The sequence below is a fragment of the Anolis carolinensis genome, unplaced genomic scaffold (genome assembly GCF_035594765.1).
Source record: "Anolis carolinensis isolate JA03-04 unplaced genomic scaffold, rAnoCar3.1.pri scaffold_26, whole genome shotgun sequence".
Classification (NCBI taxonomy): domain Eukaryota; kingdom Metazoa; phylum Chordata; class Lepidosauria; order Squamata; family Dactyloidae; genus Anolis; species Anolis carolinensis.
Genome location: NW_026943835.1, coordinates 874685 through 892581, shown reverse-complemented (window position 1 = coordinate 892581; position 17897 = coordinate 874685). Strand labels below are relative to the sequence as shown.

Below are 17897 nucleotides of genomic sequence, written 5' to 3'. Positions count from 1 at the left end.
CTATAATCAATATCTGGACCAAATTTGGTCCCGATCCGTTAAAGATATATAGGGGTTATTGCGGAACAAACAAATATATGTACAGATGCATTTGTATTTAAGGTCTGAATTTGAAACCAAGTGGATTTTGGCTTTATGTGACCCCCAATAATTTTAATTTAGACTATAATCAATATCTGTGTGAGGGCAATTGGAAAAATATAATATTAATTTTCTAATTAAGATGAAAATTAAAGATTCTAATTTACCTTGGTTCAAAAGATGCTGAAAAGCTGTGTTCTGTATATTTCCACAAGGAATATACCTATCGATTTCTCCCCTTGGCATAGTAGAATGTTTACTTTGTTTGTTGATTCTGCTTCTGTTTACAGAAGTACCTAGGTCAAACTGGCAGGGTATGATGAACTGGATGAGTCAATATATCGATCGGGATGTGTAAATACATCTCAGGACATTTAATTGATGCAGTATAATAATAATAATACAAAATATTATCTATAATAAAATAATGTTTACTTTGTAATAAAATAATGTTTACTTTGTTTGTTGATTCTGCTTCTGTTTACAGAAGTACCTAGGTCAAACTGGCAGGGTATGATGAACTGGATGAGTCAATATATCGATCGGGATGTGTAAATACATCTCAGGACATTTAATTGATGCAGTATAATAATAATAATGATAATACAAAATATTATCTATAATAAAATAATGTTTACTTTGTTGATTCTGCTTCTGTTTACAGAAGTACCTAGGTCAAACTGGCAGGGTATGATGAACTGGATGAGTCAATATATTGATCGGGATGTGTAAATACATCTCAGGACATTTAATTGATGCAGTATAATAATAATAATGATAATACAAAATATTATCTATAATAAAATAATGTTTACTTTGTAATAAAATAATGTTTACTTTGTTTGTTGATTCTGCTTCTGTTTACAGAAGTACCTAGGTCAAACTGGCAGGGTATGATGGACTGGATGAGTCAATATATTGATCGGGATGTGTAAATACATCTCAGGACATTTAATTGATGCAGTATAATAATAATAATGATAATACAAAATATTATCTATAATAAAATAATAAAACTATAATGTGTAAATACATCTCAGGACATTTAATTGATGCAGTATTAGAGCGCCATCTTACGGAAACTACGTGTAAATAGCAGGCATTTTAGAAGAACTTATTTTGAATTATATTTTTTAGTTTTACTTAGAAAAATACATTACATTTAACATTAGGAAAACAATCAAGAACAGACACTAAGGAAGATCAGCTTAGTATTCATTGATTGATTATAGCTTTAGTAAGAATACATATATATATATATTCAAAGAATATATAAAAGATAGGAAAAAGGAAACAATAAATAAATGAGATTAATAGTTCTTATAAGATGAAACCTATATTTTAAAAGAGTTTGCTTTAAGATCTGCTTTTAAAATTCAGTAATATAATAATCATTTAAAAGAGCTTAAAAATCAAATGGTAAGAAATAGAACATTTGATCTTTGGAATCACCTGATGTCTGAATTACATAAAAGTGTAATCAGGAGATGTAGATACGTCAGCAAATGTTGCATCCCCCTGACCTGGAACATGACCTAAAATGGACGGGTAACGTATGCTGCAACATCTGGACCAAATTTGGTCCTGATCCGTTAAAGATATATAGGGGTTATTGCGGAACAAACAAATATATGTAAATTCATTCGTATTTAAGGTCTGAATTTGAAACCAAGTGGATTTTGGACTTATGTGACCCCAATAATTTTAATTTAGACTATAATCAATATCTGGACCAAATTTGGTCCTGATCCGTTAAAGATATATAGGGGTTATTGCGGAACAAACAAATATACGTACAGATTAATTTGTATTTAGGGTCTTAATTTGAAACCAAGTGGATTTTGAACTTAAATGACACCAATAATTTTAAGTTAGACTATAATCAATATCTGGACCAAATTTGGTCCTGATCCGTTAAAGATATATAGGGGTTATTTTGGAACAAACAAATATACGTACAGATTAATTCGTATTTAGGGTCTTAATTTGAAACCAAGTGGATTTTGAACTTAAATGACACCAATAATTTTAAGTTAGACTATAATGCATATACGGACCAAATTTGGTCCCGATCCCTCAAAGATATAGAGGAGTTTTCACGGAACAAACAAATATATGTACATACTTATACAGAGTTTGTGCTTGAATGGCCCCAATAATTTTAATTTAGACTATAATCAATATCTGGACCAAATTTGGCCTGATCCGTTAAAGATATATAGGAGTTATTGCGGAACAAACAAATATACGTACAGATTAATTCGTATTTAGGGTCTTAATTTGAAACCAAGTGGATTTTGGATTTATGTGACCCCAATAATTTTAATTTAGACTATAATCAATATCTGGACCAAATCTGGTCCCGATCCACTAAAGATATATAGGGTTTTTTGAGGAACAAACAAATAAAAGTACATATAATTCATATATGGATTCCTAGTTCCAGTGTTAATAATAATAATAATAAAGGATAATAATAATAATAATAATAATGACTAATAGTAAAATGGGAGCAAGACTCAATACTAATAATGACTGAAACTCAATAATATATTAACAACGCAATATTATAATGATAGTATTGAAAATAATTACTTTTACTAGTAATATCAATAATAAATTAACAATATCAATATTACTTCAGTGATAAAATAATATAGTAATAATATATTGAGAATAAAATGGTAATAACGATAGAATGTAATAATATAGTTACATCAAGTAATAATAATAATATAATGAATTGTAAAATTGATAATATGTTAATAAATATATAATAGAGTAATATCAATTACTATAATATATTGATAATAATGATATCATAATAATCTTGACAATAATATGGTAAGGATATAATAACATAGTATCATATAATAATAATATTGAGAATAATAATACTGATATGTTAACAATGATATATAATAATATATTGATAATTATAATAATATTGGCAATAATATGTTAATATTGATATAATAATATAGGAACAGTATTATAATAATATATTGATAAAATTGATAACAATATATTGATAATTATAATAATATTGGCAATAATATGTTAATAATGATATAATAAAATAGGAATAGTATTATAATAATATATTGATAATTATAATAATATTGGCAATAATATGTTAATATTGATATAATAATATATGAACAGTATTATAATAATATATTGATAAATTGATAACAATATATTGATAATTATAATAATATTGGCAATAATATGTTAATAATGATATAATAATATAGGAATAGTATTATAATAATATATTGATAAAATTGATAATAATGTTAATAATGATGTAATAGAATAATATAGTATCATATAATAACGTAATATATTGCTATTGAAAATAACAATATTGACAAAAATATGTTAATGATAAAACATAATAATATAGTAATATATAATATGTTAATAATGATATAATAATATAGTAACACCATATAATAATTATAATTTGTTAATAATGATATAATAAAATAATAAAATAATGTATATGGATAATTTTGATAATTATAATGATATTGTTAATAGGTTACTACTGATATAATATAAAATAGTATTATCATATAATAATAATAATATTGATAATATTGGTAATAATATATTGATAATAATGTTGATATTGGAACGATCTTCTCCGGGGGTGATGAGCAATGAATTAAATAGTATAAATATAATATAATGTAATAAAATAATATTATTAATAAAATAGTAATATAGTAATTCATAATATTGGTAATAATTCAATGATATCTTATTATTAATATAAAATTAATATTATATTATTATAATACGATATATTATGGTATATCATTTTTATATTATTATTATCATCATTATTATATTTATTATTATCATTATTATATTAATATTAATATTATATAATATAAAATAATATATTGATAATATTGATTATTGTTACATTATTATATATTATATTATAAATATTATTATTAATATTAATTATATTAATATTATTCTATTTTTATATTATATTATTATTATATTTATATCGTTATCTATATGACATATAACTATATATATTGATGATACATATGATACATACAATTATATATATTGATAAACATATTGTTACATTATTATATATATATTATATTATACATATTAATTATATTAATATTATTATATTTTTATATTATATTATTACATTATTATATTTTTATATTATATTATTATTATATTTATATCGTTATCAATATAATATATAATTATATATATTGATGATACATATGATACATACAATTATATATATTGATAAACATATTGTTACATTATTATATATATATTATATTATACATATTAATTATATTAATATTATTATATTTTTATATTATATTATTACATTATTATATTTTTATATTATATTATTATTATATTTATATCGTTATCAATATGATATATAACTATATATATTGATGATACATATGATACATACAATTATATAGATAAACATAGTTACATTATTATATATATATTATATTATACATATTAATTATATTAATATTATTATATATTTATATTATATTATTACATTATTTTATTTTTATATTATATTATTATTATATTTATATCGTTACCAATATAATATATAATTATATATATTGATGATACATATGATACATACAATTATAAATATTATTATTAATATTAATTATATTATTATATTTTTATATTATATTACTACATTATTATATTTTTATATTATATTATAATTATATTTATATCGTTATCAATATTGTTGTTTTGTGCGCTGCCGTGATGCCATCACTCTTTTATATATATAGATATTATTATTAATATTATTATATTTTTATATTATATTATTACATTATTATATTTTTATATTATATTATTATTATATTTATATCCTTACCAATATAATATATAATTATATCTGTTGATGATAATATTGATAATGGACTGACCTTCTCCGGGGGCGATGAGCCAGGAGTAGAGTGTCCCTCCGGCCAGGGAGAAGTAGAGGACGAGCCCCCTCTGGCCGCTGACCGCCTCCAGGACGCCCTCCGTGGCCGCGGCCTCCGGAGGCCCCGCCCCTTCCGCCGCTGGCCCCGCCCCTTCCTCCTGAGGCCCCGCCCCCTGGCGCTCCAGGAGGAGGTCCGCAAAGGCCCGCGTCCGGCCGCGCTCCGCCACCCCCAGCGCCTCCGCCGTCAGGCCTGCGGGAGAGCAAGGGGAGGGGTGGAGTGGCCACGAACAGGGTGGAGTGGCCACAACGTTTGGGGACTCACGGGCATCTATCTCTTCTCTCCATCCGTCCCTCCATCTCTCTCCCTGCGGTCAGGAGGAGGAATAAGGAGGGGTGGAGTGGCCGCAAGGGGTGGGGTCGGGGTGGGGGGTGGAGTGACCCACCTCGGGCGACGAGGACGCGTTGGAGGGCGCGGTAGGAGGAGGCCTGGAGGCCGAAGAGGGAGTCCCGGAAGTCGCTGCTCAGGCCGGAGGAGCCCCGCCGGATGCCCTCAAAGAGCCCGCACGCCCCGTACAGCTGCCAATCACAGGAGGGAGGGACACCCGTCACTCCCGGCCCACTTGCCCCGCCCACTTCCCCTAACTCCCACCCACTTCTAGGCCACACCCACTTCCCCCTAGGCCCTGTCCACTTCTAGGCCCCGCCCACTTGCCCTAGGCCCTGTCCACTTCTAGGCCCCGCCCACTTCTAGGCCCCGCCCACTTCTGCTAGGCCCTGTCCACTTCTAGGCCCTGCCCACTTCCGCTAGGTCCCACCCACTTCTAGGCCCCGCCCACTTCTGCTAGGCCCTGTCCACTTCTAGGCCCTGCCCACTTCCGCTAGGTCCCACCCACTTCTAGGCCCCGCCCACTTCTGCTAGGCCCTGTCCACTTCTAGGCCCTGCCCACTTGCCCTAGGCCCTGTCCACTTCTAGGCCCCGCCCACTTCTGCTAGGTCCCACCCACTTCTAGGCCCCGCCCACTTCTAGGCCCCGCCCACTTCCGCTAGGTCCCACCCACTTCTAGGCCCCGCCCACTTCTAGGCCCCACCCACTTGCCCTAGGCCCTGTCCACTTCTAGGCCCCGCCCACTTCTAGGCCCCGCCCACTTCTGCTAGGCCCTGTCCACTTCTAGGCCCTGCCCACTTCCGCTAGGTCCCACCCACTTCTAGGCCCCGCCCACTTCTGCTAGGCCCTGTCCACTTCTAGGCCCTGCCCACTTCCGCTAGGTCCCACCCACTTCTAGGCCCCGCCCACTTCTGCTAGGCCCTGTCCACTTCTAGGCCCTGCCCACTTGCCCTAGGCCCTGTCCACTTCTAGGCCCCGCCCACTTCTGCTAGGTCCCACCCACTTCTAGGCCCCGCCCACTTCTAGGCCCCGCCCACTTCCGCTAGGTCCCACCCACTTCTAGGCCCCGCCCACTTCTAGGCCCCGCCCACTTCCGCTAGGTCCCACCCACTTCTAGGCCCCGCCCACTTCTAGGCCCCGCCCACTTCCGCTAGGTCCCACCCACTTCTAGGCCCCGCCCACTTCTGCTAGGCCCTGTCCACTTCTAGGCCCTGCCCACTTCCGCTAGGTCCCACCCACTTCTAGGCCCTGTCCACTTCTAGGCCCCGCCCACTTCCGCTAGGTCCCACCCACTTCTAGGCCCCGCCCACTTCTGCTAGGCCCTGTCCACTTCTAGGCCCCGCCCACTTCCGCTAGGTCCCACCCACTTCTAGGCCCCGCCCACTTCTGCTAGGCCCTGTCCACTTCTAGGCCCCGCCCACTTCCGCTAGGTCCCACCCACTTCTAGGCCCCGCCCACTTCTGCTAGGCCCTGTCCACTTCTAGGCCCTGCCCACTTCCGCTAGGTCCCACCCACTTCTAGGCCCTGTCCACTTCTGCTAGGCCCTGTCCACTTCTAGGCCCCGCCCACTTCCGCTAGGTCCCACCCACTTCTAGGCCCCGCCCACTTCTGCTAGGCCCTGTCCACTTCTAGGCCCTGCCCACTTCCGCTAGGTCCCACCCACTTCTAGGCCCTGTCCACTTCTGCTAGGCCCTGTCCACTTCTAGGCCCTGCCCACTTCCGCTAGGTCCCACCCACTTCTAGGCCCCGCCCACTTCTGCTAGGCCCTGTCCACTTCTAGGCCCTGCCCACTTCCGCTAGGTCCCACCCACTTCTAGGCCCCGCCCACTTCTGCTAGGCCCTGTCCACTTCTAGGCCCTGCCCACTTCCGCTAGGTCCCACCCACTTCTAGGCCCTGTCCACTTCTGCTAGGCCCTGTCCACTTCTAGGCCCTGCCCACTTCCGCTAGGTCCCACCCACTTCTAGGCCCTGTCCACTTCTAGGCCCTGCCCACTTCCGCTAGGTCCCACCCACTTCTAGGCCCCGCCCACTTCTGCTAGGCCCTGTCCACTTCTAGGCCCCGCCCACTTCCGCTAGGTCCCACCCACTTCTAGGCCCCGCCCACTTCTGCTAGGCCCTGTCCACTTCTAGGCCCTGCCCACTTCCGCTAGGTCCCACCCACTTCTAGGCCCCGCCCACTTCTGCTAGGCCCTGTCCACTTCTAGGCCCTGCCCACTTCCGCTAGGTCCCACCCACTTCTAGGCCCTGTCCACTTCTGCTAGGCCCTGTCCACTTCTAGGCCCTGCCCACTTCCGCTAGGTCCCACCCACTTCTAGGCCCCGCCCACTTCTGCTAGGCCCTGTCCACTTCTAGGCCCTGCCCACTTCCGCTAGGTCCCACCCACTTCTAGGCCCCGCCCACTTCTGCTAGGCCCTGTCCACTTCTAGGCCCTGCCCACTTCCGCTAGGTCCCACCCACTTCTAGGCCCTGTCCACTTCTGCTAGGCCCTGTCCACTTCTAGGCCCTGCCCACTTCCGCTAGGTCCCACCCACTTCTAGGCCCCGCCCACTTCTGCTAGGCCCTGTCCACTTCTAGGCCCTGCCCACTTCCGCTAGGTCCCACCCACTTCTAGGCCCCGCCCACTTCTGCTAGGCCCTGTCCACTTCTAGGCCCTGCCCACTTCCGCTAGGTCCCACCCACTTCTAGGCCCTGTCCACTTCTGCTAGGCCCTGTCCACTTCTAGGCCCCGCCCACTTCCGCTAGGTCCCACCCACTTCTAGGCCCCGCCCACTTCTGCTAGGCCCTGTCCACTTCTAGGCCCTGCCCACTTCCGCTAGGTCCCACCCACTTCTAGGCCCCGCCCACTTCTGCTAGGCCCTGTCCACTTCTAGGCCCTGCCCACTTCCGCTAGGTCCCACCCACTTCTAGGCCCCGCCCACTTCTGCTAGGCCCTGTCCACTTCTAGGCCCTGCCCACTTCCGCTAGGTCCCACCCACTTCTAGGCCCCGCCCACTTCTGCTAGGCCCTGTCCACTTCTAGGCCCTGCCCACTTCCGCTAGGTCCCACCCACTTCTAGGCCCTGTCCACTTCTGCTAGGCCCTGTCCACTTCTAGGCCCTGCCCACTTCCGCTAGGTCCCACCCACTTCTAGGCCCTGTCCACTTCTAGGCCCTGCCCACTTCCGCTAGGTCCCACCCACTTCTAGGCCCCGCCCACTTCTGCTAGGCCCTGTCCACTTCTAGGCCCCGCCCACTTCCGCTAGGTCCCACCCACTTCTAGGCCCCGCCCACTTCTGCTAGGCCCTGTCCACTTCTAGGCCCTGCCCACTTCCGCTAGGTCCCACCCACTTCTAGGCCCTGTCCACTTCTGCTAGGCCCTGTCCACTTCTAGGCCCTGCCCACTTCCGCTAGGTCCCACCCACTTCTAGGCCCTGTCCACTTCTAGGCCCTGCCCACTTCCGCTAGGTCCCACCCACTTCTAGGCCCCGCCCACTTCTGCTAGGCCCTGTCCACTTCTAGGCCCCGCCCACTTCCGCTAGGTCCCACCCACTTCTAGGCCCCGCCCACTTCTGCTAGGCCCTGTCCACTTCTAGGCCCTGCCCACTTCCGCTAGGTCCCACCCACTTCTAGGCCCCGCCCACTTCTGCTAGGCCCTGTCCACTTCTAGGCCCTGCCCACTTCCGCTAGGTCCCACCCACTTCTAGGCCCTGTCCACTTCTGCTAGGCCCTGTCCACTTCTAGGCCCTGCCCACTTCCGCTAGGTCCCACCCACTTCTAGGCCCCGCCCACTTCTGCTAGGCCCTGTCCACTTCTAGGCCCTGCCCACTTCCGCTAGGTCCCACCCACTTCTAGGCCCTGTCCACTTCTAGGCCCCGCCCACTTCCGCTAGGTCCCACCCACTTCTAGGCCCCGCCCACTTCTGCTAGGCCCTGTCCACTTCTAGGCCCTGCCCACTTCCGCTAGGTCCCACCCACTTCTAGGCCCCGCCCACTTCTGCTAGGCCCTGTCCACTTCTAGGCCCTGCCCACTTCCGCTAGGTCCCACCCACTTCTAGGCCCTGTCCACTTCTGCTAGGCCCTGTCCACTTCTAGGCCCTGCCCACTTCCGCTAGGTCCCACCCACTTCTAGGCCCCGCCCACTTCTGCTAGGCCCTGTCCACTTCTAGGCCCCGCCCACTTCTGCTAGGCCCTGTCCACTTCTAGGCCCTGCCCACTTCCGCTAGGTCCCACCCACTTCTAGGCCCTGTCCACTTCTAGGCCCCGCCCACTTCCGCTAGGTCCCACCCACTTCTAGGCCCCGCCCACTTCTGCTAGGCCCTGTCCACTTCTAGGCCCTGCCCACTTCCGCTAGGTCCCACCCACTTCTAGGCCCCGCCCACTTCTGCTAGGCCCTGTCCACTTCTAGGCCCTGCCCACTTCCGCTAGGTCCCACCCACTTCTAGGCCCTGTCCACTTCTAGGCCCCGCCCACTTCCGCTAGGCCCCGCCCACTTCTAGGCCCCGCCCACTTCTGCTAGGCCCTGTCCACTTCTAGGCCCTGCCCACTTCCGCTAGGTCCCACCCACTTCTAGGCCCTGTCCACTTCTAGGCCCCGCCCACTTGCCCTAGGCCCTGTCCACTTCTAGGCCCCGCCCACTTCTAGGCCCCGCCCACTTCTGCTAGGCCCTGTCCACTTCTAGGCCCTGCCCACTTGCCCTAGGCCCTGTCCACTTCTAGGCCCCGCCCACTTCCGCTAGGTCCCACCCACTTCTAGGCCCCGCCCACTTCTGCTAGGCCCTGTCCACTTCTAGGCCCTGCCCACTTGCCCTAGGCCCTGTCCACTTCTAGGCCCCGCCCACTTCCGCTAGGTCCCACCCACTTCTAGGCCCCGCCCACTTCTGCTAGGCCCTGTCCACTTCTAGGCCCCGCCCACTTCCGCTAGGTCCCACCCACTTCTAGGCCCTGTCCACTTCTAGGCCCCGCCCACTTCCGCTAGGTCCCACCCACTTCTAGGCCCCGCCCACTTCCGCTAGGTCCCACCCACTTCTAGGCCCCGCCCACTTCTGCTAGGCCCTGTCCACTTCTAGGCCCTGCCCACTTCCGCTAGGTCCCACCCACTTCTAGGCCCTGTCCACTTCTAGGCCCCGCCCACTTCCGCTAGGTCCCACCCACTTCTAGGCCCTGTCCACTTCTAGGCCCTGCCCACTTCCGCTAGGTCCCACCCACTTCTAGGCCCCGCCCACTTCCGCTAGGTCCCACCCACTTCTAGGCCCCGCCCACTTCTGCTAGGCCCTGTCCACTTCTAGGCCCTGCCCACTTCCGCTAGGTCCCACCCACTTCTAGGCCCTGTCCACTTCCGCTAGGTCCCACCCACTTCTAGGCCCCGCCCACTTCTGCTAGGCCCTGTCCACTTCTAGGCCCCGCCCACTTCTAGGCCCCGCCCACTTCTAGGCCCCGCCCACTTCTAGGCCCCGCCCACTTCTAGGCCCCGCCCACTTGCCCTAGGCCCTGTCCACTTCTAGGCCCCGCCCACTTCTAGGCCCCGCCCACTTCTGCTAGGCCCTGTCCACTTCTAGGCCCCGCCCACTTGCCCTAGGCCCTGTCCACTTCTAGGCCCCGCCCACTTCCGCTAGGTCCCACCCACTTCTAGGCCCCGCCCACTTCTGCTAGGCCCTGTCCACTTCTAGGCCCCGCCCACTTCCGCTAGGTCCCACCCACTTCTAGGCCCTGTCCACTTCTAGGCCCCGCCCACTTCCGCTAGGTCCCACCCACTTCTAGGCCCCGCCCACTTCTGCTAGGCCCTGTCCACTTCTAGGCCCTGCCCACTTCCGCTAGGTCCCACCCACTTCTAGGCCCTGTCCACTTCTGCTAGGCCCTGTCCACTTCTAGGCCCTGCCCACTTCCGCTAGGTCCCACCCACTTCTAGGCCCCGCCCACTTCTGCTAGGCCCTGTCCACTTCTAGGCCCTGCCCACTTCCGCTAGGTCCCACCCACTTCTAGGCCCTGTCCACTTCTAGGCCCCGCCCACTTCCGCTAGGTCCCACCCACTTCTAGGCCCCGCCCACTTCTGCTAGGCCCTGTCCACTTCTAGGCCCCGCCCACTTCTAGGCCCCGCCCACTTCTGCTAGGCCCTGTCCACTTCTAGGCCCCGCCCACTTCTAGGCCCCGCCCACTTGCCCTAGGCCCTGTCCACTTCTAGGCCCCGCCCACTTCTAGGCCCCGCCCACTTCTGCTAGGCCCTGTCCACTTCTAGGCCCTGCCCACTTGCCCTAGGCCCTGTCCACTTCTAGGCCCCGCCCACTTCCGCTAGGTCCCACCCACTTCTAGGCCCCGCCCACTTCTGCTAGGCCCTGTCCACTTCTAGGCCCCGCCCACTTGCCCTAGGCCCTGTCCACTTCTAGGCCCTGCCCACTTCTAGGCCCCGCCCACTTCTGCTAGGCCCTGTCCACTTCTAGGCCCCGCCCACTTCTAGGCCCCGCCCACTTCTGCTAGGCCCTGTCCACTTCTAGGCCCCGCCCACTTCTAGGCCCCGCCCACTTGCCCTAGGCCCTGTCCACTTCTAGGCCCTGCCCACTTCTAGGCCCCGCCCACTTCTGCTAGGCCCTGTCCACTTCTAGGCCCTGCCCACTTGCCCTAGGCCCTGTCCACTTCTAGGCCCCGCCCACTTCCGCTAGGTCCCACCCACTTCTAGGCCCCGCCCACTTCTGCTAGGCCCTGTCCACTTCTAGGCCCCGCCCACTTCCGCTAGGTCCCACCCACTTCTAGGCCCTGTCCACTTCTAGGCCCCGCCCACTTCCGCTAGGTCCCACCCACTTCTAGGCCCCGCCCACTTCTGCTAGGCCCCGCCCACTTCTAGGCCCCGCCCACTTGCCCTAGGCCCTGTCCACTTCTAGGCCCCGCCCACTTGCCCTAGGCCCTGTCCACTTCTAGGCCCCGCCCACTTCTAGGCCCCGCCCACTTCTGCTAGGCCCTGTCCACTTCTAGGCCCTGCCCACTTGCCCTAGGCCCTGTCCACTTCTAGGCCCCGCCCACTTCCGCTAGGTCCCACCCACTTCTAGGCCCCGCCCACTTCTGCTAGGCCCTGTCCACTTCTAGGCCCTGCCCACTTGCCCTAGGCCCTGTCCACTTCTAGGCCCCGCCCACTTCCGCTAGGTCCCACCCACTTCTAGGCCCCGCCCACTTCTGCTAGGCCCTGTCCACTTCTAGGCCCTGCCCACTTGCCCTAGGCCCTGTCCACTTCTAGGCCCCGCCCACTTCCGCTAGGTCCCACCCACTTCTAGGCCCCGCCCACTTCTGCTAGGCCCTGTCCACTTCTAGGCCCTGCCCACTTCCGCTAGGTCCCACCCACTTCTAGGCCCTGTCCACTTCTAGGCCCCGCCCACTTCCGCTAGGTCCCACCCACTTCTAGGCCCCGCCCACTTCCGCTAGGTCCCACCCACTTCTAGGCCCTGTCCACTTCTAGGCCCCGCCCACTTCCGCTAGGTCCCACCCACTTCTTCTAGGCCCCACCCCTTCTAGGCCTCGCCCACTTCTTCTAGGCCCCACCCCTTCTAGGCCTCGCCCACTTCTTCTAGGCCCCACCCCTTCTAGGCCTCGCCCACTTCCGCTAGGTCCCACCCACTTATAGGCCCCGCCCACTTCCCCTAACTCCCACCCACTTCTAGGCCCTGCCCACTTGCCCTAGGCCCCACCCCTTCTAGGCCCTGCCCACTTCCTCTAGGCACCACCCCCTTCCCTAGGACCCACCCACTTCTTCTAGGCCCCACCCCCTTTTCTATGCCCCGCCCCCTTCCCTATGCCCCGCCCCTCCCTCCAGGCCCCGCCCCCTCCCTGCTCCCTGGTGGGCCTACCTGGTGCTGGGCCTCCTCGAGGTTCCCGCTGGCCCAGAGGGAGAGGCCCAGGCCGTGCCGGATCCGGGCCTCGTCCTCCCGCAGGCACAGCTGCTCCGCCAGGCGAAGGCCTAGCACAGCAAGGAGAAAGAATGAGGGACAGCGGCGGACACTCCACCCCCCCCCCCCGACCCCCTCAGGAGCAGTCAGTGTCTGCTACACCCCTTGTCAGCGGTCACTCCACCCCTCGGTGGACACAAAGACCCACTTCAGCAACAGTCTCACCCCCTTGGGAGCTTGTCAGTGGTCACTCCACCCCTCGGTGGACACATTGACCCACTTCACTGATAATCCCGCTCCCTTGGGAGCTGTCAGCGGTCACTCCACTGACAATTGGGAAAGGGTCTCCATAGGAATGTATTATGAGAAATCCCCATAGGAATGCATTGGAAGAAATCCCCATAGGAATGCATTGGGAAAGAGCTCCATAGGAATACATTACCATAGGAATTACCATAGGAATACATTGGGAGAAATCCCCATAGGAATGCATTAAGGACAATCCCCATAGGAATGCATTGGGAAAGAGCCCCATAGGAATGCATTACCATAGGAATACATTGGGAGAAATCCCCATAGGAATGCATTGGGAAAGGGTCTCCATAGGAATGTATTATGAGAAATCCCCATAGGAATGCATTAAGGACCATCCCCATAGGAATGCATTGGGAAAGAGCCCCATAGGAATGCATTGGAGGGAGTCCCCATAGGAATCCATAGGGAGGGATACCCATAGGGAAGCATTAAGGACAATCCCCATAGGAAGGCATTGGGAAATCAATCCTGATTTCAGCGGTCACTCCACCCCTTGGTGGACACATGGACCCACTCCACCGACAATCCCACCCCCTTGGGAGCGGTCAGCGATCATCCTTTGACCCTCCAACTGGTCAGTCCACACAATTGGAAGGGGTCAGTGGTCACCTCACCTTCCTGGAGGTACATGACGGCCTGGGCGTGGTTGCGGAGGGCGTGGTGGGCGCGTCCGAGGGCGGCGTAGGCGTCGGCCTTGGCGGGGAGGTCCCCGGTCTGGGCGGCCAGGCTGAGCCTCTGCTCGTGGGCCTGGAGGGCGCGGGGCAGGTCCCCCAGGGCCTCGTGGGCCAGGCCCAGCTCCGCGTACGCCCGCCCCGCCGCCCCCGCGTCCCCCGCCTCCTCCGCCGCCGCCAGACCCGCCCCGCACAGCGCCAGCGCCCCCCGCGCGTCCCCCCGCCGCCGGGCCAGCGCCCCCAGCGCCCGCGAGGCCTCCCCCGCCGCCGCCCGGTCCCCCCGCTCCCGCCACAGCCCCGCCGCCCGCTCCAGGCACGAGGAGGCCGCCTCCAGGTTGCCCAGCAGCCCGTGCGCCCGGCCCAGGTCCCCAAAGGCCTCCGCCCGGGACCCCGGACCCCCGCCGGAGCCCCCCTCGAAGGCGCACACCAGCCGCTTCTCCAGGCACACCAGCGACTGAGACAGGCTCCCCAGGGACCTGGCAAGGCAAAAAGGATGGTAAGATAACAAACTACTACTGGTAACATCTATATATATAAAAGAGTTATGGCATCGCGGCAGCGCACAAAACAATATAATACAATATACTACTGATAATAATACAATAGTATAATATTATAAACTACTACTACTGACAACAATATATTATAACATCTATATATATAAAAGAGTGATGGCATCGCGGCAGCGCACAAAACAATATAATACAATATACTACTGATAATAATACAATAGTATAATATTATAAACTACTACTACTGACAACAATATATTATAACATCTATATATATAAAAGAGTGATGGCATCACGGCAGCGCACAAAACAATATAATACAATATACTACTGATAATAATACAATAGTATAATATTATAAACTACTACTACTGACAACAATATATTATAACATCTATATATATAAAAGAGTGATGGCATCACGGCAGCGCACAAAACAATATAATACAATATACTACTGATAATAATACAATAGTATAATATTATAAACTACTACTACTGACAACAATATATTATAACATCTATATATATAAAAGAGTGATGGCATCACGGCAGCGGACAAAACAATATAATACAATATACTACTGATAATAATACGATAGTATAATATTATAAACTACTACTACTGACAACAATATATTATAACATCTATATATATAAAAGAGTGATGGCATCACGGCAGCGGACAAAACAATATAATACAATATACTACTGATAATAATACGATAGTATAATATTATAAACTACTACTACTGACAACAATATATTATAACATCTATATATATAAAAGAGTGATGGCATCACGGCAGCGCACAAAACAATATAATACAATATACTACTGATAATAATACGATAGTATAATATTATAAACTACTACTACTGACAACAATATATTATAACATAACATCTATCTATATATATAAAAGAGTGATGGCATCACGGCAGCGCACAAAACAATATAATACAATATACTACTGATAATAATACAATAGTATAATATTATAAACTACTACTACTGACAACAATATATTATAACATCTATATATATAAAAGAGTGATGGCATCACGGCAGCGGACAAAACAATATAATACAATATACTACTGATAATAATACGATAGTATAATATTATAAACTACTACTACTGACAACAATATATTATAACATCTATATATATAAAAGAGTGATGGCATCACGGCAGCGCACAAAACAATATAATACAATATACTACTGATAATAATACGATAGTATAATATTATAAACTACTACTACTGACAACAATATATTATAACATAACATCTATCTATATATATAAAAGAGTGATGGCATCACGGCAGCGCACAAAACAATATAATACAATATACTACTGATAATAATACAATAGTATAATATTATAAACTACTACTACTGACAACAATATATTATAACATCTATATATATAAAAGAGTGATGGCATCACGGCAGCGGACAAAACAATATAATACAATATACTACTGATAATAATACGATAGTATAATATTATAAACTACTACTACTGACAACAATATATTATAACATCTATATATATAAAAGAGAGATGGCATCACGGCAGCGGACAAAACAATATAATACAATATACTACTGATAATAATACAATAGTATAATATTATAAACTACTACTACTGACAACAATATATTATAACATCTATATATATAAAAGAGTGATGGCATCACGGCAGCGCACAAAACAATATAATACAATATACTACTGATAATAATACAATAGTATAATATTATAAACTACTACTACTGACAACAATATATTATAACATAACATCTATCTATATATATAAAAGAGTGATGGCATCACGGCAATTCACAAAACAACAAAAGTACAGGCCCCCCAACCTCAAGATAACAAACTACTGCTGGTAATATAATATTATAATACAATATACTACTGATAATAATACAATAGTATAATATTATAAACTACTACTACTGACAACAATATATTATAACATAACATCTATCTATATATATAAAAGAGTGATGGCATCACGGCAATTCACAAAACAACGAAAGTCCAGGCCCGCCAACCTCAAGATAACAAACTACTGCTGGTAATATCTATATATATAAAAGAGTGATGGCATCACGGCCTCAATACTTTATTTCCCATCCCACCATTGCCACAGCAACGCGTGGCCGGGCACAGCTAGTAATATTATAATACAATATACTACTGATAATACTACAATAGTATAATATTATAAACTACTACTACTGACAACAATATATTATAACATAACATCTATCTATATATATAAAAGAGTGATGGCATCACGGCCTCAATACTTTATTTCCCATCCCACCATTGCCACAGCAACGCGTGGCCGGGCACAGCTAGTAATATTATAATACAATATACTACTGATAATAATACAATAGTATAATATTATAAACTACTACTACTGACAACAATATATTATAACATAACATCTATCTATATATATAAAAGAGTGATGGCATCACGGCAATTCACAAAACAACAAAAGTCCAGGCCCCCCAACCTCAAGATAACAAACTACTGCTGGTAATATAATATTATAATACAATATACTACTGATAATAATACAATAGTATAATATTATAAACTACTACTACTGACAACAATATATTATAACATAACATCTATCTATATATATATAAAAGAGTGATGGCATCACGGCAATTCACAAAACAACAAAAGTACAGGCCCCCCAACCTCAAGATAACAAACTACTGCTGGTAATATCTATATATATAAAAGAGTGATGGCATCACGGCAGCGGACAAAACAACAAAAGTAAACACCCCACAACCTCGAAAATTGACAGCACAACCCCTCATCCATGCCTCTAGGTTGATACAACAAAAAGAAAAGAAAAATGAAGTCCTAATTAGAGGGAGAGGAATAATTGTTTTTATCCAATTGCTGCCAGTTTAGAGGGCTAAGCTCTGCTCACTTGGTCTCCTAGCAACCCACTCAGCCCAGGGGACCCTTTACCTTAACTACCACCAATTCCTCAGTACTTTATTTCCCATACCACCACACTTTATTATAATACAATATGCTACTGATAATAATACAATAGTATAATATTATAAACT

At 46.5% G+C, this 17897-nt stretch overlaps 1 protein-coding gene across 1 annotated transcript in view; it reads right to left on the bottom strand.

Moving 5' to 3' along the window:
* Positions 1-17897, bottom strand: part of LOC134294864 (tetratricopeptide repeat protein 28-like) — a 108107-nt gene that overhangs the window by 36871 nt on the left and 53339 nt on the right. The window contains exons 9-14 of the mRNA XM_062966640.1: positions 14199-14731; positions 13231-13340; positions 5485-5617; positions 5043-5291; positions 1159-1163; positions 249-405 (exon numbers count right to left, since the gene is read on the bottom strand). Coding sequence (XP_062822710.1) covers positions 249-405; positions 1159-1163; positions 5043-5291; positions 5485-5617; positions 13231-13340; positions 14199-14731 — 1187 coding nt within the window. The remainder of the gene's footprint in view (positions 1-248; positions 406-1158; positions 1164-5042; positions 5292-5484; positions 5618-13230; positions 13341-14198; positions 14732-17897) is intronic.